The 27,481-nt window shown below is 37.3% G+C and overlaps 2 protein-coding genes across 4 annotated transcripts in view; both read left to right on the forward strand.

The window, feature by feature from the left end:
* Positions 1-27,481, forward strand: part of B3GALNT2 (beta-1,3-N-acetylgalactosaminyltransferase 2) — a 78,549-nt gene that overhangs the window by 42,376 nt on the left and 8,692 nt on the right. For 2 of the 3 annotated variants that reach the window (XM_037017122.1, XM_017668080.3), the window contains exons 5-7: positions 9,550-9,645; positions 20,831-20,941; positions 23,356-23,434. In XM_037017122.1, the coding sequence (XP_036873017.1) occupies positions 9,550-9,645; positions 20,831-20,941; positions 23,356-23,434 (286 nt within the window). The remainder of the gene's footprint in view (positions 1-9,549; positions 9,646-20,830; positions 20,942-23,355; positions 23,435-27,481) is intronic. The other variant, XM_017668081.2, reaches the window with a different exon arrangement.
* LOC108401879 (insulin-like growth factor 1 receptor) lies at positions 15,904-20,771 on the forward strand (the record flags this gene model as incomplete). Its single annotated transcript, XM_073241658.1, is given in 2 exon segments — positions 15,904-16,075; positions 16,078-20,771. Coding segments are annotated over 2 exon segments (1,179 nt in total), but the record flags the coding sequence as incomplete, so codon positions are not given.

Genomic DNA, 27,481 nt, shown 5'->3' on the forward strand with positions numbered 1-27,481 from the left:
AATGAAAGAATATTGAGAGAACAGTGTGACCAATCCAAATGGAACAATACTCGCATTATAGGAGTACCAGAAGAAGAAGAGAGGAAAAGGGATAGAAAGCATCATTGAGGAATTTATTGCTGAAAACTTCCCCACTGTGGGGAAGGAGATAGTCTCTCAGGCCATGGAGATTCTCAGTTATCCCAACACAAGGGACCCAAGGAAGACAACATCAAGACATATAATAATTAAAATGGCAAAGATCAAGGATAAAGACAGATTTTTAAAAGCAGCCAGAGAGAGAAATAAGATCACATACAAAGGAAAACCCATCAGGCTAATATCAGATTTCTCAATAGAAACCTTACAAGCCAGAAGGGAGTGGCATGGTATATTTAATGAAATGAAGCAGAAGGGCTTCAAACCAAGAATACTCTACCCAGCAAGGTTATCATTTAAATTTGGAGGGATTAAACAATTTCCAGATAAGCAAAAGCTGAGAGAATTTACCTCCCACAAACCACCTCCACAGTGCATTTTGGAGGGACTCCTATAGATGGAAGTATTCATAAGGCTAAATAGATGTCACCCAAGGGATAGACAAGTACAGAATGTGATTCATAACATAACAAAAAATGGAGGAGGAAGAAAAAAGGAAAAAAATAAGAATCTTTTGGTTGTGTTTCTAATAGGATACAAAGTGAGTTAAATTAGATAGTAAGGGAATTACCCTTGAACCTTTGCTAACCACGAATCTAAAGCTTTCAATGGCAATAAATGCATACCTATGATAATCACCCTAAATGTAAATGGTCTGACTGTACCAATCAAAAGACATAGAGTCGCTGAATGGATAAAAAACAAGACCCATCTATATGCAGCTTAGAAGAGAATCACTTCAAACCCAAAAACATACACAGACTGAAAATAAAGGGATGGAAAAAGACATTTCATGCAACTAATAGGGAGAAAAAAGCAGGAGTTGCCGTGCTTGTATCAGACAAAATAGACTTCAAAATAAAGTAACAAGGCAAAGAAGGACATTACATAATTATAAACGGGTCAGTCCAACAAGAGGATATAACTATTTTAAATACCTATGCACAGAACACAGAATCACCTACATTTGTGAAACAAATACTAACAAAATTAAAGGGGGAAATAGAATGCAAGGCAATCATTTTGGGAGATTTCAACACACCACTCACTGCAAAGGACAGATCAACCAGGAGAAATAAGTAAAGAGACCGAGGCACTGAACAATGTATTAGAACTGGTGGACCCAACAGACATCTATAGAACATTCCATCCAAAAGCAACAGGATACAGATTCTTCTAAAGTGCACATGGAACATTTTCAAGAATAGATCATACAAAGAACCTCAGTAAATTCAAAATGATTGAAATTGTACCAATCAGCTTCTCAGATCACAAAGGTATGAAACTCGAAATAAATTACTCACACAAAATGAAAAAGCCCACAAACACATGGAGGCTTAATAACATACTCTTAAATAATCAATGGATTAATGACCAAATAAAAACAGAGGTCAAGCAATATATGGAGACAAATGACAACAGTAATTCAACACGGCAAAATCTGTGAGATGCACTGAAGGCCATGCTAAGAGGGAAATATATTGCAATACAGGCTTACCTCAGGAAAGAAGAACAATCCCAAATGAACAGCTTAAACTCACAATTAATGAAACTAGAAAAGGAAGAACAAATGAGGCCCAAAGTCAGTAGAAGGAGGGAAACAATAAAGATTAAAGCAGAAATAAATAAACTTGAGAATAAAACAATAGAAATAATAAGCGAAAGCAGGAGCTAGTTCTTTGAGGAAATAAACAAAATAGATAAACCCACAGCCAGACTTACCAAGAAAAAAAGAGAGTCTACCCACATAAACAGAATCAGAAATGAGAAAGGAAAAAATCACTGGACACCACAGAAATACAAAGAACTATGAGAGAATCCTATGAAAATTTATATGCTAACAAACTGGATAACCTAGAAGAAATGGACAACTTTCTAGAAAAATACAACCTGCCAAGGCTGACCCAGGAAGAAAGAGAAAATCTGAATAGAGCAAATACCAGCAAATATATTGAATTGGTAATCAAAAAACTACCTAAGAACAAAATGCGTGGACCAGATGGTTTCACTGCTGAATTTCATCAAACATATACTGAAGACCTAATATTCATCCTTCTTAAAGTTATCCAAAAAGTAGAAGAGGAGGGAACACTTCCAGACTCATTCTATGAGGCTAACATCACTCTAATACCAAAACCAGGCAAAGACACCACACACACAAAAAAATTACAGACCAATATCCCTGATGAACATAGATGCAAAAATACTCAACAAAATATTAGCAAACCGAATTCAAAAATACATAAAAAAGATCATCCATCACAATCACGGCAATTCATCCCAGGGATGCAAGGATGCTACAACATTAAAAAATCCATCAACATCATCCACCACATCAACAAAAAGGACAAAAACCCTATGGTTACCTTCATAGATTCTGAAAAAGCATTCGACAAAATTCAACATCCATTCATGATAAAAACAAAATGAGGGCCAGGACCTCAACATAATAAAGGCCATATATGACAAACACACAGCCAATATTATGCTTAACAGCTTAACTGCTGCTCTTTTGTTCCTTCAGTTTTTTCTTTGTTCTTATACTCCATATATGAGTGAAATCATTTGGTACTTGTCTTTCTTCACCTGGCTTATTTCACTGAGCATAATACCCTCTAGCTCCATCCATGTTTTTGTGAATGGTAGGATCTGTTTTTTTCTTATGGCTGGGTTATATTCCATTGTATATATGTACCACATCTTCATTCATCTACTGATTGAGAGGTTGCTTCAATTCTTGGCTATTGTAAATATTGCTGCCATAAACATAGGTGTGCATATGTCTTTTTCAAACTGGGCTCCTGAATTTTTAGGGTAAATTGCTAGGAGTGGAATTCCTGGGTCAAATGGTAGGTCTGCTTTGAGCATTTTGAGGAACCTCCATACTGCTTTCCACAATGGTTGAACTAATTTACATTCTCACCAGCAGTGTAGAAGGGTTCCCCTTTCTCCACATCCTTGCCAACATTTGTTGTTGTTTATCTTTTGGATAGTGGCCATCCTAACTAGAGTGAGGTGATATCTCATTGTGGTTTTAATTTGCATTTCCCTGATGATTAGCGATGTCGAGCATCTTTTCATGTCGTGTTGCCCATCTGAATTTCTTTGGAGAAGTGTCCGTTAAGATCCTCTGCCCATTTTTTAATTGGATTATTTGCTTTTTGTTTGTTGAGGTGCGTGAGATCTTTGTATATTTTGGATATCAACCCCTCATTGGATATGTCATTTATGAATATATTCTCCCATACTGTAGGATGTCTGTTTCTTCTGTTGATGGTGTCCTTTGCTAAACAGAAGCTGTTTAGTTTGGTATACTCCCACTTGTTCAATTTTGCTTTTGTTTCCTTTGCCTGGGGAGATATGTTCTTGAAGAAGTCGCTCATGTTTATATCCAAGAGACTTTTGCCTATGTTTTCTTCTAAGAGTTTAATGGTTTCATGACTTACATTCAGGTCTTTGATCCATTTCAAGTCTACTTTTGTGTATGGAGTTAGACAGTAATCCAGTTTCATTTTCTTACACGTAGCCGTGCAGTTTTGACAACAGCCATTGAAGAGGCTGTCATTTCCCCATTGTATATCCATGACTCCTTTATCATATATTAATTGACCGTATATGCTTGGGTTAATATCTGGACTCTCTATTCTGTTCCACTGGTCTGTGGGTCTGTTCTTGTGCCAGTACCAAACTGTCTTGATTATTGTGGCTTTGTAGTAGAGCTTGAAGTTGGGAAGCGAGATCCCCCCCCCCGCTTTGTTCTTTCTCCTCAGGATTGCTTTGGCTATTCGGGGTCTTTTGTGGTTCCATATGAATTTTCAAACCATTTGTTCCAGTTTGTTGAAGAATGCTGTTGGTATTTTGATATGGATTGCATTGAAGCTGTAGATGGCTTTAGGCAGTATAGCCATTTTGACAATATTAATTCTTCCTAGCCAAGAGCATGGGATGAATTTCCATTTATTTGTATCCTCTTTAATTTCTCTTATGAGTGTCTTGTACTTTTCAGAATACAGGTCTTTCGCTTCCTTGGTTAGATTTTTTTCTAGGTATTTTATTATTTTTGGTGCAATTGTGAATTGAATTGTTTTCCAGGTTTCTCTTTCTGCTAGTTCATCATTAGTGTATAGGAATGCCACAGATTTCTGTGTATTATTTTCCTGCAACTTTGTTGAATTCAGATATTAGTTCCAGTAGTTTTGGAGTGCATTCTTTGGGGTTTTTTATATACAATATCATGTCATCTGCAAACAGTGTCAGTTTGACTTCTTCCTTCCCAGTCTGGATGACTTTTATTCCTTTGTGTTGTCTGTTTGCCATGGCTAGAACCTTTAGTACTATGTTGAATAAAAGCGGGGAGAGTGGGCATCTTTGTCTTGTTCCCTATCTTAGAGGAAAAGCTTTCAGCTTCTCACTGTTAAGCATGATTTTGGCTGTGGGTTTGTCATTTATGGCCTTTATTATGTTGAGGTACTTGCCCTCTATACCCATTTTGTTGAGAGTTTTTATCATGAATGAATGTCTAATTTAGTCAAATGCTTTTTCAGCATCTACAGAGATGATCATGTAATATTTGTCCTTCTTTTTGTTGATGTGGTGTATGATGTTGATGGATTTTCGAATGTTGTTCCATCCTTGCATCCCTGGAATGAATCCCACTTGGTCATGGTGTATGATCCTTTTGATGTATTTTTGAATTCGGTTTGCTAATATTTTGTTGAGTATTTTTGCATCTACGTTCTTCAGGGATATTGGTCTGTAATTTTCTTTTTTGGTGGGGCCTTTGCCTGGTTTTGGTATTAGGGCAATGTTGGCTTCATAGAATGAGTTTCGGAGTATTCTCTCCTCTTCTTTTTTTTGGAAAACTTTAAGGAGAATGGGAATATTATCTTCTCTGTATGTCTGATAAAATTCTGAAGTAAATCCTTCTGGCCACGGGGTTTTGTTCTTGGGTAGTTTTTTGACTACCGCTTCAATTTCTTTGCTGGTAATTGGTTTGTTTAGATTTCGTGTTTCTTCCTTCGTCAGTCTTGGAAGGTTGTATTTTTCTAAGAAGTTGTCCATTTCTTCTAGGTTTTCCAGCTTCTTAGGATATAGGTTTTCATAGCAGTCTCTAATAATTCTTTGTATTTCTGTTGGGTCTGTCGTGAAGTTTCCTTTCTTGTTTGTGATTCTGTTGATGTTTGTTGATTCTCTTTTTCTCCTAATAAGTATGGCTAGAGGCTTATCTATTTTGTTTATTTTTTCAAAGAACCAGCTCTTGGTTTCATTGATTTTTTTTCTATTTTTTTATTTTTCTCAATTTTATTTATTTCTTCTCTGATCTTTATCATGTCCCTCCTTCTGCTGACTTTGGGCCTCATTTGTTCTTCTTTTTCCAATTTTGATAATTGTGATGTTAGACTGTTCATTTGGGTTTGTTCTTCCTTCTTTAAATATGCCTGGATTGCTATATACTTACCTCTTAAGACTGCTTTTGCTGCATCCCACAGAAGTTGGGGCTTTGTGTTGTTGTTGTCATTTGTTTCTATATATTCCTTGATCTCTATTTTCAGTTGTTCATTGATCCATTGATTATTTGGAAGCATGTTGTTAAGCCTCCATGTGTTTGTGAGCCTTTTCGTTTTCTTTGAAGAATTTATTTCTAGTTCTATACCTTTGTGGTCTACAAAGTTGGTTGGTAGAATTTCAATCTTTTGGAATTTACTGAGGCTCTTTTTGTGGCCTAGTATGTGGTCTATTCTGGAGAATGTTCCATGTGCACTTGAGAAGAATGTATATCCTGTTGCTTTTGGATGTAGAGTTCTATAGATGTCTATTAGGTCCATCTTTTCTAGTGTGTTGTTCAGTGCCTCTGTGTCCTTACTTATTTTCTGTCTGGTGGATCTGTCCTTTGGAGTGAGTGGTGTGTTGAAGTCTCCTAAAACGAATGCATTGCATTCTATTTCTTCCTTTAGGTTTGTTAATACTTGTTTCACATGCTGGTGCTCCTGTGTTGGGTGCATATACATTTATAATAGTTATATCCTCTTGTTGGACTGAGCCCTTTATCATTATGCAATGTCCTTCATCTCTTGTTTCTTTCTTTGTTTTGACGTCTATTTTGTCTGATCCTAGTACTGCAACACCTGCTTTTTTCTCCCTATTGTTTGCCTGAAATATGTTTTTCCATCCCTTGACTTTTCGTCTGTGCATGTCTTTGTGTTTGAGGTGAGTCTCTTATAAGCAGCGTATAGATGGGTCTTGCTTTTATATCCATTCTATTAGTCTGTGTCTTTTGATTGGTACATTCAGTCTGTTTACATTTAGGGTGATTACAGATAGGTATGTACTTATTGTCATTTCAGGCTTTAGATTAATGGTTACCAAAGGTTCCAGGTTACTTTCTTACTATCTAAGAGTCTAACTTAACTCACTTAGTATACTGTTACAAACATAATCTAAAGGTTCTTTTCTATTTCTCCTCCTTTTTCTTCCTCCTTTATTCTTTATATATTAGCTATCAAATTCTGTACTTTTTGTCTATCCCTTGATTGACTTTTAGGATAGTTAATTTAATTTTGCATTTGCTTTGTAATTAGCTATTCAACCTTAGGAACAGTTCCTTCTATAGCAGTCCCTCCAAAATAGACTGTAGAGATGGTTTGTGGGAGGCAAATTCTCTCAGCTTTTGCTTATATGGAAATTGTTTAATCTCTCCTTCTAATTTAAATGGTAATCTTGCCAGATAAAGTAATCTTGGTTCCAGGCCCTTCTGCTTCATGGCATTAAATATATCATGCCACTCCCTTCTGTCCTGTAAGCTTTCAGCTGAGAAGTCTGATGTTAGCCTGATGGACTTTCCTTTGTACGTGATCTTATTTCTGTCTCTGGCTGCTTTTAGCAGTCTGTCCTTATCCTTGATCTTTCTTCCCATTTTAATTACTATGTGTCTTGGTGTTGTCTTCCTTGGGTCCCTTGTGTTGGGAGATCTGTGGATCTCCATGGCCTGAGATACTATGTTCTTCCCCAGATTGGGGACGTTTTCATCAACTACCTCCTCAAAGACACTTTCTATCCCTTTCTCTCTCTCTCTTCTTCTGGTATCCCTATGATGGGAATGTTGTTCTGCTTGGATTGGTCACACAGTTCTCTCAATATTCTTTCATTCTTAGAGATCCTTTTTTCTCTCTGTGCCTCAACGTCTTTGTATTCCTCTTCTCTAGTTTCTATTTCATTGTCTCCTCCACCGTATCCAACCTGCTTTTAATACCCTCCATCGTGCTCATCAATGATTGGATCTCCGACCTGAATTCATTCCAGAGTTCTTGGATGTCTTTCCGTATCTCCATTAGAATGTTGATGATTTTTATTTTGAACTCCCTTTCAGGAAGTGTCACTAGGTCCATATCATTTAAATCTTTCTCGTGAGTTGTATTAATAATTTTACTCTGGACAAGGTTCCTTTGGCGTTTCATGTTTGTATATGGCGCCCTCTAGTGTCCAGAAGCTCTATTCTAGAGCTGCTCCACCCCTGAAGCAATGTGGGGGTTGCAGGGGAGTGGTATTGGTACCTGGGGGGAGGAAAGATCTGTTTACTGCCTCCTGGCTCCTGTCTCCACTGCCAGAGTCAGTGGGCCGAGTGCACAGGTATAAACTTTTGTCCCAGAGCAGCCGGATATGGATCCCTGCTTTCCACAAGTGGCCGGAATCCCAGTCTCCCCAGGAACTCTGCCTGTATTAATTTTCCAACCCAGTAGTCATGCGAGTCTCATGAAAGCACCATGAAATGTAGGTTTGTGCTCCCAGCGCAGATCTCCGGAGCTAGGTATTCAGCAGTCCCAAGCCTTCCACCCCCTCCCTGCTCCGTTTCTCTTCCTCCCACCAGTGAGCTTGGGTGGGGGAGGGGCTCAGGTCCCACGGAGCCACAGCTCTGGTACATTACCCTGTTCGCTGAGGTCTGCTCTTTTCTCCAGGTGTGTGCAGTCTGACTCCGTCCTCTTTCCTGTTGCTCTCTCAGGATTAGTTGCGCCAATTAAATTTTCTAATTGTATGCAGTTTTAGGAGGAAGCCTCTGTCTGCCTCTCACGCAGCCATCTTTAATCCTATTCCAGACTCTGGTCTTTTTAAGGCATCTTTGAAAAGCTTTTTATGTTAATGTTATTTGTTATGAACAGATATAACAGTGTTAGCTGTCAATAAATATACAAATCAATTTAAGGTTAAATTTAATTTTTGCAGTTTGTGTTGTTCCTACTTCCTCTAAAGAATATGTGTAGTCTATGACTGTGTTTAATGACATAGATATAAGAGAAAGGGAACAAATCCTTGTGATAATTCCAGCCATTTTAATTACAGTGAGAACTTTATTAAATTACTCAAGTATAGGAGTTCATATATTATTGTGGTTAAAGGTTTCATTGATACCAAAACATAAATAGATAACCAAAATAGCAGTTCTCTTAATTCTACTGTTATCCTTATCTAAAAAATAGAATTAATCTTGAGTCTTTTAGGTACACTTAATTGTCTTAGTATATGTAGCCTTTTTTTTTTTAACTATTCATAGTGTTTGAGTTACCAATCAGGTAGTTTAGTTCAGACATCCAGTATTTTTATCATGTTAATTTAGCTTGTAGTTGCTGTACTTTTAACTAAGAAGTTAATCTTTATCACCAAGGAAGGCCTAGTCCAAGGTGGATGATAATGGGTTCACAGGTAGTTGTAATGCAAAAAATATTACCATGCATTGGCAAAAACTGGTGTTAATGGAAATAATACACATCCATTGAAAGCCCCTTAATTCTGAACTCCTGCGTGGTCTTGATAGCTTTAACAGAAGCTTCCTCTATGGTAAATTGGTGAATAAGAATACCCATGAGAATAATGAAATGTTCTGCCTAAAAAAAAACTGGGGGTTTCCTAAGAAAACAGTAAACATAATGACATTCAGTCCTCTCGTGTACCATTTTTTGTTTTGTGTATTTTTCTTCTAAAGGCTCTTCTTGAATAGGGATTCCTTAGTATCTTTGTTATCTGTAGAAATCTGATCTTTCAGTTTATTCTTAACTCTTCAGGTTAAAGCCTTGTAAATTGGCTTAATTTATCACCTCACGCTTCCGCTAATGCTCCTCACTTCAAGGTGGGTTATTTTAAAGGTTATATGGATTGAATTAGTTTTAGAATTTCATGACAACATTGGTTGTCTTAAATATATGAAAGAACCATGATTGCATGTAAAAACCAAAATCATGCCTAAAGCACAATAGAACAGTACTCATAACCAATGTTGGGGCCATTGAGGATTTAGCTGACCAAGGTATGTTTGAAAACTTGTTATATGTGCAGTGTCTAACATGAAGTGTTTCTTGTCTATTTTTTTCCATTTCTTGTCTTTTCCAAATCCCACCCCCATATCCCCTCCCCATTTTGTAGGAGGCCCTCTTCATTGCTCGCTTTAGTCCTCCAAGCTGTGGTGTGCAGGTGAACAAGCTGTGGTACAAGCCTGTGGAGCAGTTCATCTTACCAGAGGTACAGAGTCTCATAGAGGACTAGAACAGTGCAGTCCTTCATTGGCCTGGCTGTGTGCCCTTAGAAGCAGGCACTGGATACTTTCTTGTACTAGGACAGCTCTCCGAGTGGTAGATTAGTCAACAACTATGGATGCACTGAAATGTAGCACTCTGGATTCATCCCTCCAGAGGGCTCCATGATGCCACAGAGGTTCCAAAAACCACACTACTTGAAAAGATTACATGTTACCATGATTTATTTAGTGGAATAGAGAACTGCATGACTGTCCTAATGACCATGGATAGTAGTAGGTATGAATTGATAGACCAAACCCAGATACCATTTGAATAAGTCAAGTAGTTTACTTATCTGAAGAATGAGAGGAGGAGGAAATGCAGACAAAATAATAGCCACATTTCAAAGATACATAAAACTTCTCCAGGTTGTGAGAGATGTCTGAAAACATAATGGTCATCTTCTGGGTCCCTGTAGGTCCAAATGAAATAGGTAAGTTCTAGAGACTACTTCTCCTATTAGATGCTCTCATCCGTCCTAGAGCAACCACAACCTCGTTGCAGAGTATTACACAGTTAGGCACACCCAGCTTTAGACATCAACGTCAGCCTCTCCAGGCTGTTTCAGTCTAGTCTGAGTACATTCCTGAGCTCAGTGCTTGGAACCACATTACGGGTCAGTGTGCTGAGCATGGGTGTGTGTCACTTTAGGTCAGCCCTAATAGAGTTCATCCTGCAAGAGCAAAGCTGTAAAGGTGCGGAAGCTAGACAGTTGACCAGCCCACTCACCAACCAAGAAGCGTTTTCCTTTCAGTCTTGTGGGGTGCTGCTCACGGTATGCAATACATTTTATAAAATGCTCTGGATCTTTGGAGTTAAGTACTAGTTGTTGAAGCTATAAATGTTAATTCTGTGAATGTCAAAGGAATCTCCTTTTTTCACCTGTGTATGAACTTCTACCTAGAAACAGTTTAAATAAAAGGAAAACTAAAACACATTGGAAAAAATTCCATTTTCTCAGTGTTATAAAAAAGACTGTAGTGAGCATCCTTATACCTTTCTTATGTCTGCAATAGCTTATTTTCTTAGAATGAATTGTTGGTTTGAACTTTATACACATTTTTAAGGCTTATGATTTCTTTCTGCGGGTCAGTTTAGAGTGTGTATCAATTTGAGTAATCAGCATTATATAAGAGTGCCTATTTTCCTATGCACTTTTTGTTCTTAAAATTTCATATGTAAACTTTTTTCCTTATTAAATGAAGTATGTACCATCAAAAGTATTTTGTACTTTTAATTATAAGTAGTGGCTTAACTAAGTAGTATTGGCCAAGTGTTGGATCTCAGTTTTTGAATGAAGCCACTTTTTGATTTGTTTATTCATTTACTCAGAACTCACTCACCTATTTACTTATTTATTTATTGAGAACTTAGTGTGTGCCAAGCACTGGGGCTGTATGAGGACACAATACAGTGATCACTGACCTTAAAGCAGTTTACAGTCTAGAGGGGAGAGAAGAGGTAACTGGTATTCTACCTAACTTACTGTTTGCTGGGCACAGTAACAAGTACTTTTCCTACATTAACTGGTTGGTAAGATCCTTTAGGATTGAAGCAAGTCATCGTGAGAGTCCTTCCTTTCTACCAAGAGCAGCATGGGCAGAACCTCAGACTTTGTGCGAATCCTGAAGGACAGTCATGTTGTTCTGAGGAGCACTAGCATTGTTAGGTGGTTCCAGAAAGGTCTGAAGTCTGAGACAAGGTTGATTTTCACAAAAGATTTAGTGAGGATCCGCATGATTAGGGAAGAGGAAAACAATGCATCTGGGAGTATGTGAGGGCACATTTGGGTGCAAAGTCCTGAGTCAGGCACCTCAGGGTGCAGTGTGGGTGAGTTGGGATCCCTGCTCTGCCACTGGCTTTGTGACCAAATCTAACATACATAGTCTCACTGGGTCTACCAGTCCGCTGCAAGACAAAGAGGCTGCCAGACACAGTTCAGACGGTTATTCTAGGAACCACATGATTTAACACATGGAGAATACTTAGAACATGGTGCCACATGGGAAGCAGTCAGTAAATAAATACATGCTGTCCTTATTCCTGCTGCTGTTGTTCTGGATTTGGGAGGGGTCCTGTTCTTCAAGAGCAGTGTTCTCCAACTGGGGCAGTATGACCCCCAAGGGACATTTAGCAATGTCTGGAGACACGTTGAGTTGCTGCAGCTGGGTGGGGGGGGGGAGTACTGGTGGGTGGAGGCCAGGAATGACCGTCCTGTAGTACACAGAACAGCCCCACACACTTATTGTACCTGAAATGTCATTGCCAAGGTTGAGAAACTTTAAGAGGAGTGTCACAATGTGGGGCACAAAGGAAGAAAACAGGCTTTGATACTTGAGGCTAATCACAGTTTTACAGAGTCTGTCTGCCCCATTATCTCACATATAGTGTGTCTTACAGAAAGAATTATACATTTTGATTAGTCCACAAAAAATAGTAATTTCCCTTAGAAGGTCCTTGTTATTAGGAAATACATGTTGAAGATGAAATGTTGTATCTACATTTTACTTTCAAGTATTTCAGTAACAGAAAACTATGTGTGTATATAGACAAAGATAAGCAAATGTGGCCAAATGTTAACAGTTAGTGAATCTAGGTGATTTGAGTATTAATTTAAACTATCCTATAGGTTTGAAGTTTTTCAAAATAATAATTGGGGTAGGGCAAAGTGTTACCTTCCTTGCCAGTGTTCAGAGAGTATATGTGGCAGGAGGTCCTTAGGTACTAATGAGGGGAAGTACTGAGCCAGAACAGTAAGTGCCTGTGTCAGTTAAGATTTGTAATGCCTATAGTCTTATGATCTTTATTTCTCTTTAAGCTGAATTGACTTGATTTTTCACTACTTCTGGGCAATATTTTTTTCTTTTAAAAACATGCAGTTATTTAACAGTGGGTATCCTCGGGGAGTGTGTGAGGGAACTAAGATTATGGAAGATTTTTATTTCTTTTTTGTACATTTTCTAAATGTTTTGTAATAAATATAAACTTTATAAACAAATTTTTTAAAATAAAAGCTTCTTTGCTCTTACACAAAAGGGAAGATTTTTGTTGAAACTGTTTAATTTTACATAGCTAGTCATTTTTGCTGCATCAAACCTAATTGGATTTATTAGCACAGAAAAACGATAGTGATTCTGGCTTGCCTGCATCTCCTCAGCAAAGAATGAGGAAGAAAACAGATCCTTTATGCCATTGAGAGGGAGAAATAGATGATTTGTTCATCATCTTATCCCCTCTACACTTCACAGTCTACTAAGAGGAACATGTCAGTAGTATAGTTTGTCAAGTAAGTGAATCTTATAATGTTTTCATTGTGTGACTCACTAAAGCATAAATCTCAGTGGGGTCACACATTTAAATGGAGACTGCTGCATGTTTCTCTTAAAATATTTTTCTAATTTCATATTCTTATTAGTGTGATTGAAATCTGAAACTGATTTCAATAAAAAGACTATCTTTGTTCACGTGAGTCACTCGAGACATGGTTACTATTTACACATTTCTTATGAAAGTTGAAATTCTTTAGCTGTTTGGTTACTTTTCCAATTTACAAGAAATTGTTAATGGTTACAGGCACAAAAGCACTATAGATTAAAATACTCTGTTGGTTTGGATGGCAAATTAGAAATATGACACAAAATAATTACCAGCATGTGAGAGGGGTTGCATATAGTTTTGCATATGTTATGGGTGAGATGATTTATGAGAGCTCATTTTTCTAACCTATACCATGCTGTTTTTCCAAAATTTTATTTTGGTTTGTGATCTCAGCAGGGAATCACCATAATTAAACAAGTCCTTTGGCACCTGAAGAGATTCTTTTGTGATTACTTTGCATCAGAGTAAAAAGGCATGTGAGAAAAGTGCGAAATAGAAATTCAGCTGTGGCCAGGAGCAGGTACAGGAGGTGGGGAGAACACATAGCTCTTCCCTTCCCTCATAACAAAACTGGTGGTTTATATCAGTTAACTGAATAAACCAAGATCATTTTAGGGGCCAAAAGTTTTTCTGGTAATTACTCAATTGAGTCAGCATTGGTGATGCTGTAATCATGGCCCAGTCATAAACCAGATGAAGTTGGATGCCAGCAGGAACTGCTGTGAAGTCAAATGCGAAGCAGCAGTTGAACAGACAGGTTGTAAAATTACTTGTTACTGTCATAGTATTTTCCAGATTTGTAGTCTCAAGGTGAAGCATTTTACTTAGTCATTATAGCTTTTACTTTTGGTATGGTTCATTTCAAACTGCAGTCACTAAAATTCCCAGTGACTTAACTGTCCAAACTCCAGAGGACACTTTTTGTCTTTACCCTGATTGATTGCAGTTTTCTGTTAGCTTATATGATGATGCACATTCTTTCGGTTCAGCCACATCTGGCCCACAACTTCCTCCCTAATTACTTCATTATCTCCCCTTTTGCATTCCTCTTAAATACTAATCATTAGAATTTGATATCAGCCCTTTATTTTACTCATTCTTCCTAGGCAGTTTCATCAATTACCACCTGTTTGCTAATGGCTGTTAAATCTAACTACAGCCTAAATTTCTTATAAACTCCGTTCACACTTCAGCTGCCTATTGACTTTCTCTACTTGAACGTCCCTAATAGTATCATCTCCCTTCTACTGATTTTCATCTCTTCCTGTGTTTTCAATCTTGGGTAATAGTATCTCCTTTTCCTTAGGCACCCAAACCAGAATCTTGGGATATAGCCTCACCTTTCATATCCAAGCACTTATTTACTAAATCCTATCAGTTCTTTCTCTCACATACTTGGTGTCAGTCCTTCCAAACTTTAACACTACTAAAGTTTTAGAAGAAAATTAAGTATACCAAAAGTGAGAAATTGTTGCCACGAGGAAAGCACATGATTGACCCAAAGCCAGCCTCACAGTTAAGGTCTAGGACTTAACTTTTCAGGTCTTGACACTGACCTTCCCATTAGTTCACTGAGAGATGATCAGATTCTCATTGGATGACACTGTGTAAATTCACAGAAGATAAGTGTATAAAACCAGAATGTCAGTTCATTTATCTTTAATGAGTGTTAGGTTATTAGAGTTAAATCTGAAAGAAGGATGAGGTTCATTAGATTTGAAAGCTTGTGACTCCTATGTAGGAACCTCCTCCTTGGTATGTCAGGCATCTAAAAAACTAAATCTGAACAGGGTTTAGTTCGGTCACTGAGAATTTGATGATGACAGTGGGAGGTGGATGTTTTAGACAATGAGCTCATTCAGGTAGAATGTGACTAGAATGATTTATATCTTCCAATGGTTGAACTTTTCTCCCCCTGGACATTGTTACATTGCCAAAATTTCTCTTAACCCAGTATTCCTATAGTAGCCAGTTGATGCATTGTTTTAAGTATTGATTTTATTTATTAAGCTTCAATTTTAGGGCTCTTCTCAGTTATTAGAAACATTGTTTTCCTTGAAGGATTTAATTAGTTCAACTCAGAGGGCAGTCTTTTTTTTTTTAGATATAATTGACATATAGATTATATTATATTTAACGTGTACAGCAAGAATTCAATATTTGTGTATTCTGTGAAATAATCACCACAGTGAGTCTAGTTAACAGCAATCACAGTTTGTAATATTACAAACCTTTTTTTCTTGTGATGAGAACCCTGAGGATCTACTCTCAGCAACATTCAAATATACAATATAATAGTCACCATGCTATACATAACCTCCCCTATACTTACTTACCTTATGACTGGAAGTTTGGTGCCTTTTGACAACCCTTCACCCCTGGCTTCTGGCTACTCCAGTATGTTCTCTGTATCTAGGAGTCCAGTTTTTGGTTTTTGGCTTTTTCAAACTTTATACATATGAGATCATAAAGTACTTGTTTTTCTCTGACTTATTCACTTAGCATAATGCTCTCAAGGTCCATCCATGTTCTCCAGTAGCAAGATTTCTTTTTTCATGGCTGAGTAATATTCTGTTGTGTACATATAACACATTTCTATATCCATTCATCCATTGATGGATACTTAGGTTGCTTCCATGTCTTAACTATTGTAAATAATACTGCAGTGAGCCTGGGGGTGCAGGTGTCTTTTGAGTTAGTATTTTTGTTTACTTCAGATAAACACCCAAAAGTGGAATTGCTGGATCATATGGTAGTTCTATTTTTAATTTTTTGAGGAACCCCCATACTGTTTATTTCATAGTGACTATACCATTGACATTCCTGGCCGGTGACCTGGGAGCCAAGGCCTGAAAACTCCATCTTTTTAAAGTGGCCAGGGCCTGAGAATCCCAATGGATTGATACTAATGAATGAAATAAAATATGAATCACAAGTTGAGGATCAGCGGGAATTTGTGTCCAGACAGGAGTACAGGAAGTATGGAGGGGCCAAGCTTACCAGCTCAACCCAGGGAACTATACGGCCCGGATCCAGGCCACCTCTCTCTCTGGGAATGGGTCATGGACAGATCCCGTGTTCCACTACGTCCCGGCCAAAATAACATATGAAAATTTCATCCATCTGATTATTGCTCTGCCGGTTGCCATCCTGTTCATAGTAGGAGGGTTGGTTATAATGTGCGTCTTCCACAGAAAAAGAAATAGCAGCAGGCTGGGGAATGGAGTGCTGTATGCTTTTGTGAACCCGGAGTACTTCAGCACGGCCGATGTGTATGTTCCCAACGAGTGAGAGGTTGCCTGGGAGAAGATCATGAGCTGCGAGCTGGGGCAGGGCTCCTTCGGGATGGTATACGAAGGAGTTGCCAAGGGCATGGTCAAAGACAAGTCCAAAACCAGGGTGGCCATTAAAATGGTGAACGAGGCTGTGAGCATGTGCGAGAGGATTGAGTTCCTCAATGAGGCTTCCGTGATGAAGGAGTTCAACTGTCACCATGTGGTGCAGTCGCTGGGTGTGGTGTCCCAGGACCAGCCGAACCTTGTCATCGTAGAACTGATGATGCGGGGGGATCTCAAAAGTTACCTCAGGTCTCTGAGGCCAGAAATGGAGAATAACCCAGCCCTAGCACCTCCAAGCCTGAGCAAGATGATCCAGAAAGCTGGAGAGATTGCAGATGGCATGGCATGCCTCAATGCCAACAAGTTTGTCCACAGAGACCTCACTGCCCGGAACTGCATGGTAGCCAAAGATTTCACAGTCAAAATTGGAGACTTTGGTATAACGAGAGACATCTATGAGACAGACTATTACTGCAAAGGAGGAAAAGGGCTGCTGCCCGTGTGCTGGATGTCCCCTGAGTCCCTCAAGGATGGAGTCTTCACTCATTCTGACGTCTGCTGTTCGCTAAGTGGCAAGGAGCCCTTGAGACAGAACACCAGGAGCCTGGACATTGCCAGAAAACTTCACCTCTCTCTGCTTCTCCCCTGCCTGCCTTCTGTCATTTGATCTTTCATAATAAGTAGATATTATGTGAAAAAAAAATTCCTACCAGAAGCACACAACTGTTCCTTTTTCTTCACATCCTCGTCAGCACTTACTATTTCTTGCCTTTTTATATTAGTCATACTAACAGGTATGAGATGATACTTAACTGTGATTTTGATTTGCATTTCCCTGATGATTAGTGATGTTGAATACCTTTTCATGTTCATCTATCTGTTGGCCATCTGTATGTGTTTTACAAAATGTCTATTCAGATCCTTTGCTCATTTTTCAATGAGTTTGTGTGTGTGTGTGCTATTTGAGTTGTATGTGATCTTTATATATTTTGGATATTAATGTCTTATCTGGTACCTGATTTGTAAATATTTTCTCCCATTCCATAGGTTGTTTTTTCTCTTTGTTGATGGTTTCCATGGCTCTGCAGAAGCATTTTCATTTGATGTAGTCCCACTTCTTAATTGTTCATGTTGCTTTTGCTTTTGGTGTCAAATCCAAAAACTTGTCACCAAGACCAATGTCAAGGCATTTAATGCCTTTGTTTTCTTTTAGTTTTATGGTTTCCAGTGTTACATGCAAATTTTTAAAGCATTTTGAGTTAATTTTTGTGTGTGATATAAGGCAGTGGGCCAGCTTCATTCTCTTGCATGTAGCTGTCCAGTTTTCCTAGCATCAGTTACTGAAGAGCCTGTCCTTTTCCTGTTAATGTAATCATCAGTCCTTTGTCATAGTTTACCATGTAAGGGTGGGTTTATTTCTGAGCTATTTTGTTCCATTGATCTCTGTCTGTTTTATGCCAGTATCATACTATTGAGATTACTATAGTTTTGTAGTAGTTTGATATCAGGAAGAGTAATGCCTCCAGCTTTGTTCTTTCTCAAGATTGCTCATGTTCTTTTGTGTTTCTATACAAATTTTAGGATTGTTTGTTGTATTTCTGTGAAAAATGTCATTGGGGTTTTGATAGGGATTACATTGACTCTAGATTGCTTTGGGTAGAATGGACATTTTACCAATATTAGTTCTTCCAACCCCTGGGAACATAGTGTTTTTCTATTTATTTGTGTCATCTTCAATTTCTCAGCGGACAGTGTTAATTTCTAAAGATAGGGGCTTACTTCTTCTCACCTGGACTTTTGTAATAGTTTTATTCCCTACCAACCTCTACTATGATGCAATCCTGCTATCAGAATGACCTGTCTAAAATTGCAAATATGATTGTGTCATTTGTGTGCTTGCAACCTTGAATGCTTCCCCCTGGCTTCAAGGTAAAGGACAGATTCTACCATAGCAGACACTGTCGACCTCCGCTTACCTTTTACCTCTCTCCTTTCCTCTGCTTTGTGTTTCATCGATACTGAACTACTTTACTTAACATTTTAACATTTTTCTGATTGGCAGTGTTTCAAGTTTTTGGCTTTTGTTGTGCTATTTTATCTGCCTTCTACTTTTCTGACTCAGATGCCTTCTAGACTTAGCTTAGCTCTCACAGTCCTTTGAAGTTCTGTCTGACCTCCCCAAGCATAATGACTTTCTGTCGTTATTGAACCTGTCGTGGCAAATCATGACTATTCGAAGGCATGGGCTGTTTCATGGGTCTGAATCTTCAAACACATAGCCCACAGCCTCTGGTACATAGTAGACACTCTAAAGTTTTTAAATAATAGCTCATGTCCAAAAGAAGATTGGCCCAAATTTATTATGTTTACTTATATGTTTAATTAAAAAATTTTTTCTTGATTATAAAAGTATGAAAGTAATACTTCACTGACAAAAACATAGAAAGGTAAAAGAATATGATCACCTTCCTCTATTCCTCAATAATTAGATGTATTTCTTCCTGGTTTTTTTTTTTCTTCTCTGTATATATCTACTTGTGAGAATGTTTTTATTTTAGAATGGAGGTTTAACACCAAGCCCAATACAGAGTCAAGGCCACCAGGGAAAGTACAGAAATAATTAGCACCTGTTTCAGAGAAGAAAACAGAAAGGGGCAGTTCATTTTCTGTGTTCTTTCTAGTGGTGATAAAGCTGTTTTGCTGAGCAGAGACTGTGCTATACATGTTACCTCTAATCCTCAAAACAGCCTTGTGAGGTAGCTATCATTTTCTGTTTTAAAGATTAGGAAACGATGACACAGGTGTGTCTGCAAGGTCTGTTCTGAGGATCCTTAGGTTTCTGCAAATGACATCAGGAGGTTCACAAATAATGAAGATGAAGGATACATTAATTCAGTATAAAGTGACAAACTGCCTGAGGAATCCAGACTCTCAGAGTTTTTACCTATTTTGGTAGAGAAGAGAGATATATTGCTTAAAAAAGAGCTTGCAAATCACTGACATAGCTCCTTGGACAAATTCAATTTTGTATGGTTTCCTTATAATGCTAGCTAAATGAGACATTACTGTAAGTACTTTGTCTATTTTAATACATGAAAAATTTTAAGAATGTGAAAGCTGTGTCTTTTATATCATGCCTTATACCAAAATTAATTCTAATTGGTTTTGAGTCCAACATTGTTATGTAAATATTTTTGAGTGCCTGTTAGGTGTCAGACCATTCTAGGTGTTGGGTTGTGGTGGTTGGTAACACAGACAAGATCCCTGCTCTAGTGGTGCTTGCATTCTAATGGGAATAGTTAGTTTGACAGTAGAAAAATAAACAAGAAATATCAGTGATAAGGGCTGTTAAGAAAATAAAACAAGTTGATGGGATAAGAGAAATTGGGAATTGGCTGCCTCCTATTGCATCTCTGGAGAAAGCTTCTCTAAGATGATGACAGTGGAGTTGACCTGAGCAGCAACAAGGAGCCAGCAGAGCACAGATTTTAAAAATGGAAATCAAAGAGAAACTGGAAGACATTAGAATTTATATGCATATCAAAGCTTGCCAGATTTGACAAGGTAAAAACTTACGGCTTTTGAATTAAAAAAGAAGTCATTACATGGCAAACCATTCTGGGAGAAAAAAAATTATTTTTACCATATAAAGTACACAGGATTATTTATTAAAGGTTCACATAGAGTAATAAGAAAAACATAAAACTCAGTAACTAAATGGCAAAGAAGCATGACAAGGCAGTTCTCAGAAAAGACTATATAAATCATAAACATGACTAGAAATCAAACACAAATTCAAAAATCTACATTAACTTAAACTTCTTTTATTAATATTCCATACTTGAAAGAGTACAATGAAACTGGCATTTTTATAAATTGCTAATGACCTATAAGTTAGTATTATTTGCTTTTGGAAAACAATTTGGCACTGTGTGCCAAAATCCATTCAAAGTATCTCTTTGTTGTCCCAGTAATTACACCTCTGGGAATTTATTTTAAATAACAGTTCTTGAGGAAAAATAAACACTTACACTGAAAAATGCTTTAGTAAATATTTAGTTACCATCCAAATGTTTGACAGTAGGAAATGCTTGAGTGAATTAGGATGCATCCACTCAGTGGCATGTTATACATACATGAAAAAGAATGACAACTGCAATAACATAAGGAAATGCTTTTGACACATAGGAAATGACAGCAGCATGCAAAATTCTCTCGTTAACTTTTTTTAGATATGCATAAAAAAAATGACTCAAGGATATACACCAAAATGTTAACAGTGGTATGTGAGAATTGTGGGATAAAAATCTTAACTTATAGGTCTTAGAAAAAATTTAATTTTTTCTTTAAAAACTTAAAGCCTAAATGTTAACAAATGAAGAAATCCACTCAATGTTCATCTTTTCACAAAAGAGCTTTGAAGGTACAATCGTGTGGGAGAGCCAAGACCTCCAAGGCCTTGTGTCAAGAAACCTCCACAAAGTAACAGTAAATGATGGAGGAGGAGTTCTCAGAGTCATTACAGTAAGTCACCTTTTTTTTTGTTTTGTTTTAAGGTTGTTTAGCCATTCTTTACCATTTTTTTAATATGTAAAAGTGTTTTTAAATTTACTTTTACCAACCCAGGCAATATGGAAAATGAATCTCATGTTTTAGAACATAAGAGTGTTGTTTACTCACCACAGTAACGAAGGCAAATTCGTGTTCTGCAAGTTTAACACCAACGTTAGTGAATATACAGTTTTGCCTAAAGATTGGTGCCTCTTAAAACATAGGGTATTTTATTTCTCATTAAGTTTTAAGTTAACATTCTTTAAGAACACTTGCTCAGTAGTACTCAGAATATTCACTATCTCACCTTGATAGTAAGATGTTAAAGTGCTTCATATAAAAAAGTAATACAAAAGTTGATTATTTGCTTTCATTTAGATTGCTCAGATTTGTGCATCTTGTATTTTTCATTTATTCATATTTGCTTCAGATTTATAACAGTTTGACACATAATTTTCTCAAAGTTAAATGTAGGGTGATAAAGAAGGTTCAGGAAAACTTAAAATGATTTAAACCTTAAATAAAGAAGTGGTATTTCTGGTGGTGTTACAGACATAATCTCCCATCCTCCTTGATGCTCTGATATAATTTAGGACAGCACTTGGCATTTAAATGCACAAGTTTAGTATATTTTCATAAAATAATTAACTATCCACATGAATTAATTCCTGAAATTGAAATTAATATTACATAGTATGTTATTACCCATTCGGATGAAAACATTTACTGTGCACCTATTGTAAACTGGGCATATGGTAAGCAAAGCCAATTGCTGGCCCATCATAGATCTTATACATCAGTAGGGAAGAAAAATACTAAACAGATAGATCCACAAATTTATATGTAATTACAAACTTAGCCTTGTAGGGCATGATTAGGATTTCATCCTTTATTATGAGATGTCCTTTATTTAAGATAGAATGTTTTATGGAATTTAATTATAGTTTTTTATCTTTTCAAGGCAAATGTCTTTAATATCTTGCCTTTTTTTCTATTCATAAACTTAAAAATACCCAAAATGTGCCAAAATTCTATAGTATGGAGTTGGGTTACACAAAAGGAAATCAGGTCACTTCTAAGTTCAGGACTAGGTTCAAATGTAAAGACTTTAAATGATCCACTTGGGGGTAAACATAGTTTTAGAAGGCTAAAGACAGCTAAAACACTCAGCTAACCTTAAAAAAAAAAAGTTAGGCAACTTAGCATATTCTAGGAAACCCCACGTGCAAATACATAAAAAGTTTTCATCATAACACATAGAGCTGAAAGTTTTCCTAAGTCTTGCTCCTTTGGCAGCAAGTGATGTAAGAAAATATTAAAACCAAGCTGTGACCTTTTAGATGGAAGTTAAACAAAAAGTACTGTCAGGTTCTAAACAAGCTAAAATAGTATAGAGTATACAGTTAAAAAAAGCATGCTATCTTCTATGGAACTACAGTTGGAATCAACAGCATTCACCTTTAGTAATTTCCTCCACCAGTTACAAACTATATTTTAAATTAAATGACAAGTGAGAACAATTACCTTGGGACTGTTTTTTCATTAGCCTTAAAACATTGCTTTGTATACAGTATAGCTCTGCTGAAAAGATCTGTTCAAAAGAGGAATAGCAAAGCAGTAGCCCTCTTGATAGGTGAGTGTATAGCAGAAATGCCGTTCACATGCTGAAGCATTACTGTGCAGCCTGGTGCAGCCCACAGCAGCTGAGTACAGCCAAGAGAGGTGCTGCACACATAGGTGAAACACCTCACTCTGAGTAAGGGCATTGGGTGACTTGTAAGGTGGAGAGAGGTAAATCTCTAACAAGAAAAGGTTGTCCAGTCCTGAGAGAAAGGACTGCTGCTTGCTGTTGGCACCATGGTCTCTAGCCAACTACAACATCAGTATTCAGTAGGGCTCTGTCTGAACTGTTTGTTTAAAGGGGCTTTTCTCTGTATGGTAACTTGAAAATGTGCCTGGATGTATTTGGACTCATGGGAATTTTCAACCTCTAAGAAATCAAAGGTAGTAATATATATATATATATATATATATATATATATTTTTTTTTTTTTTTTAGTAATATATATTTTTTTAAGTCGGGTTGGGATTTAAAATAAAATTGATATTTGTACAATTATGGTAGCATGTCCAAGAATATGTTATTCTGTGTAAGCTGGAATTCTCAACACTGTATAGACCACTGTATACTTGACCATTAATGTTGGAATTAGGTAAAAATGAGAATAATAGTGAAGTCATCATGATAGTGTGAGTCTAGTGCACCAGCATCTAAGACTGAGTTATCTGCTATGGAACTGGATTATGAATTTTGCCAAATCTATTTTAAAATGTAAGAAAGGTATTTTTCATAATAAAACATTGAGCACTTCTTTTCCTGTTACCAGGTTGGAGAGGGCACATTGCCTCATGAATTCATGGAAGGTGTGGAGGGAGTTGCAGGTGGTTTTATTTATATTATTCAGGGTAAGTTGTCTGGTTGAAAGTTGAAAAGTGTACTGAACTTCATGTACCTAATCTTATTCTATGCTTTGACATTAAAGGTGATTTTTTTTGTCACTTAAAATATATAATTCACATGCCATATAATTTACTCTTTTAAAACATTTGAATCAGTGTTGTTTAGTATATTCAGAGTTCTTTAACCATCCCTGCTCATTCCAGACCATTGCCATCACTCCAAAAATAAACACTATTCATCCGCAGTCACTCTTCATTCTCCGCCATCCCCAAGCCCCAACAAGCACTAATCAATCGACTTTCTAACCTTAAATATTAAGGATTTATTTCTAGATTCTCAATTTTATTGATATGTATATGTCTGCCCTTATCCCAGTACTACACAGTTTTGATTATGTAGCTTTGTAGTAAGATTTGAAGTCAGGAAGTGTGAGTCTTCCAACAAATGGTTGTTTTCAAGACTGTTTTGGCTATTCTGCGTCCCTTTCATTTTCATATGAATTTTAGGACCAGCTTGTCAATTTCTGCAAAAGAGCCGGCTGAGATTTTGAAAGGGGTTGCATTGAATGTATAGATCATTTGGGGGGTATTGCCATCTGAAAATTAAGTCTTTAATCCATGAACATGGAATGTCTTTTCATGTATTTAGGTATATTAAATTTCTTTCAATTATGTTTTGTGTTTTCAAAGTACAAGTCTTGTACTTCTTTTCTGTAATTTATTCTGAAATATTTATTCCTTTTGATGCTATTGTAGTTGGAATTGTTTTTTAAATTTCATTTCCATATTGCCCATTGCTAATGTATAGAAGAAGTACAGTTGGTTTTTGTATGTCAATCTGTATGCTGCAACCTTGCTGGACTCATTTCTTAGTTAATAGTTTTGTGAGTGCCTTAGGATTTTCTGTATACAAGATCGTATCATCTGAATAGGATAATTTTGCTTCTTCCTTTTCAGTCTGGATGTCTTTTATTTGTCTGTTTGTCCTGGCTAGAATGTCCAGTAACAACATTGAGTAGAAGTGGAGAGACCAGACATACTTACTTATCTTGTTCCTGCTCTTAGATGGAAAGTGTCCAATCTTTCACCATAAAGGTGATCTTAAAAATTAATGACCTTGGACTTTCTTGGCCCGTGTGTGGCTGTGGCTTTGGTCTGTCCCTACAGCCAGGTGGAGGGCTCTACAAAGCTGCTGGACCGTGCCATGTAGCTATAGTGGGCTTAGTGCTGCTTGTCTGTCAGAAAGAAAGCCTTTTTCCCTGACCCCAGGTAAGCATGGTACCTTCTAACTCCTCTCCTGTCCCTCTGTCAGAGATGGTTTAGTGGACTCAATTTCCCTCCTGCTCATGTATACTCTCTCTCCCTGTAATGTGAATGTTTAAAAGTAGGGTCTCTATCATAGAATTGCTTAAATGCTTCTCCTAATATATCTCATTTCAAAGAAGAGTTTGTTAAAAGGATTTCTTAAAAACTTAGGGTCAACACATTAGCTTAAAAATTTCTTTAAAACCCTGTGAAAGGATCAGAAGTGGCTAATAAGTTTGTCTTCTTGAATGATGTTCTCATAAATATCCACATCTGTAAATTCCTGAAATTCTGTCAGTAATCTCTGAGAGAGAAAAACTGTGATGCCGTTGCTATTGGTCTCATCCTCAGCACCACTTATGGAACCAAGGGCCCAGGGAGCTTTTATCTGATCCCTCAACGCTCTGCAGACCATGGTTCTTGTAGAAAAATTGGGACCAAGCTTCCCTGCAGCCTCCCAGTGACTAGGGAAAGCAGAGGCCAAATTCTGAGGGGCAAGGCTTCAGGAAACTCCCTTGATAGCAGTGTCAAGATGGTGGGTTGGACCACTCTGAGGCCACTGCATCTAGTTGGAGAATGCAAATGGGCTGTGGCTTTTTTCTTATTTCTACCATCTTTGTTTATAGTGTTTTCTCATAGAAGTATTTGTATTTTCACATTATCCCTAAGGGTACACTGGAACAGGTACAGGGATTTTGCCCACAAACTTGCTATTAAAAATAGAGATTGAAGATTTAGGGATCCTTAATCCAAGTCCAGAGATTTTTCATGAACTGTGAGATCACTGCCACAGAAGGCATCAAACTTAGCTCACCAAGAGGCTGTCTTACAGTTCAGCACTGGGGAAAACTCCAACTAGGAGGTCAGGCCAGTTTCTTAAAAGCAGCTCATGCTTGGGGGCTGGGTCAGGTATAGCACATCATCTGACTTTAATGTATAGCAAGCAGCTCCCTTTCTTTTGCCAGATAACTCAAGTATACTACCAAGAGTCTTTAAAAACAAGTTTGACCAGCCCTTGAGACTTCCGGCACTAAAGTGTTCTGTTGGCTACTGTGGAACAGCTACTGTGCCCTCAGCAATTGTTTGTCATAATTTTTCTTTCACCAAGGTTAAAAGAATAAGTTTAGGTTAGGAAAATTCCTTTCAAAAAAGAGTGAAATAAATCAAAATTTCAGTGAAAGAAGTTAAAATGAATAGATATCTTCTCATGTGCTGGATACATCTGAAAATCTGAACATAAATTAATTTTTTTTAATATGAGGATCTAAATCTAAATGATTCAGTAGAATCATGTGGTACACAAAATCTTAAATTTTGTTGGGCATTAGCATCTCTGGCTGAGCCCTATCTCAAGCTACAGAGTTAAAATCTTTAGGATTAGAGCTCAGATACCTATATTTTAATGTTTTCTATATAGATTTGATGCCTCCAAACTTTGAGAGGCTATAAGCTATATGATTCTCTTAAAGTATGTCAGTCAGATCATCAGATTTAAAATACACACAGGTTACTATATACTTTCATTTTCAGATTTATGCAATATAAAACAATGTGTAATTTGTTGATCTAAAATGTCTTTAATTTCTGCTCTCATTACCATTTTCCTTTAATTGCAGTTTTGTAACACTTTCCTTCAAGTGTTAAATTGTATATATTCATCCTTATCTTTAAAATGAAAGGATGTTACAACAGAATATGAGTTAAAAGAGACCCAAGATAGATGATCTAGGCCTGTGTTTCTCAAAGGGTGGTCTCTGGTCCACCTCCATCAGGAACACACCAGATTCTTGGGCCCAACTGCAGACCCGCTTTAGGCTTGAGAACCACTTATTTGGTCTAATTCCTCCTTTTATAGGTGAGAGTACTGAGGCCCAGAAACTTGTGGCTTGTGCAGTATCTCACAGATAGTGGCAGAGGCAGGAACTGAATGTAGATCTTCAGACACCCATTCCCCAGTCTTTCTATTTGCATTTACAAAAGGTGCTAAATAGCCTCCTTTCCTCACCCCTCAGCCACTCATTTTATTTTTCAAAAATTTCTCTAATTTTATTGAGACATTGAGAAAATCCTGCCCTAGTAAAAGAATTGGTGCCTTAAATCCCCCTAGAATCTGAGGACATTGCCTACACAAATGTGACAAATGAATATCATAATTGTGCCAAAAATGGAGTACTGTAAGAAACAACCATGTACTTACAGCTCAGAATTAACAGGTGTCTACATTTGGTCATGTTTGCTTCCCCTTTTTTTTTTTTTTTTTTAAAGAAATAAGGCACTACTGACTGGTACAGTTGGAGCCCCCTTCCAGCTCTCCCTGGCTCTGTTCTCTCCTTTCCCCTTGGAGAGGATGCCTTTATCCTGAAACTCAGGTGTACCCTTCCTATTCTTATTTTTCAACTTTCTGCTGTATATGTACTTATCTTTAACAGTTTTGATGAGAGGTTTCTGTCATTGATATGTGATGTCATTTTGTGTGTATCAATTAGCAATATGCTTTTTCTCATTTAGTGTTATTTTCCAGTGCCATTCATTTTAACATGTAGATCAGGTAAATTTTTTAACTGCTGTATTCCTTTATGTGAATATACCACAATTCAGCCATTCTCCTATCAGTGGCCATTTAGTTGGTACTATTTTTTCACTGTTACAGTGCTGCAGTGAATATCCTTGTGAACATGTGCAATAATGTCTCTGGGGATATGTCTGCAGGTGGACTGAACAAATCACACAGTATGCACAACTTTGGCT

Source organism: Manis javanica, chromosome 7, assembly GCF_040802235.1.
Source record: "Manis javanica isolate MJ-LG chromosome 7, MJ_LKY, whole genome shotgun sequence".
Taxonomy (NCBI): domain Eukaryota; kingdom Metazoa; phylum Chordata; class Mammalia; order Pholidota; family Manidae; genus Manis; species Manis javanica.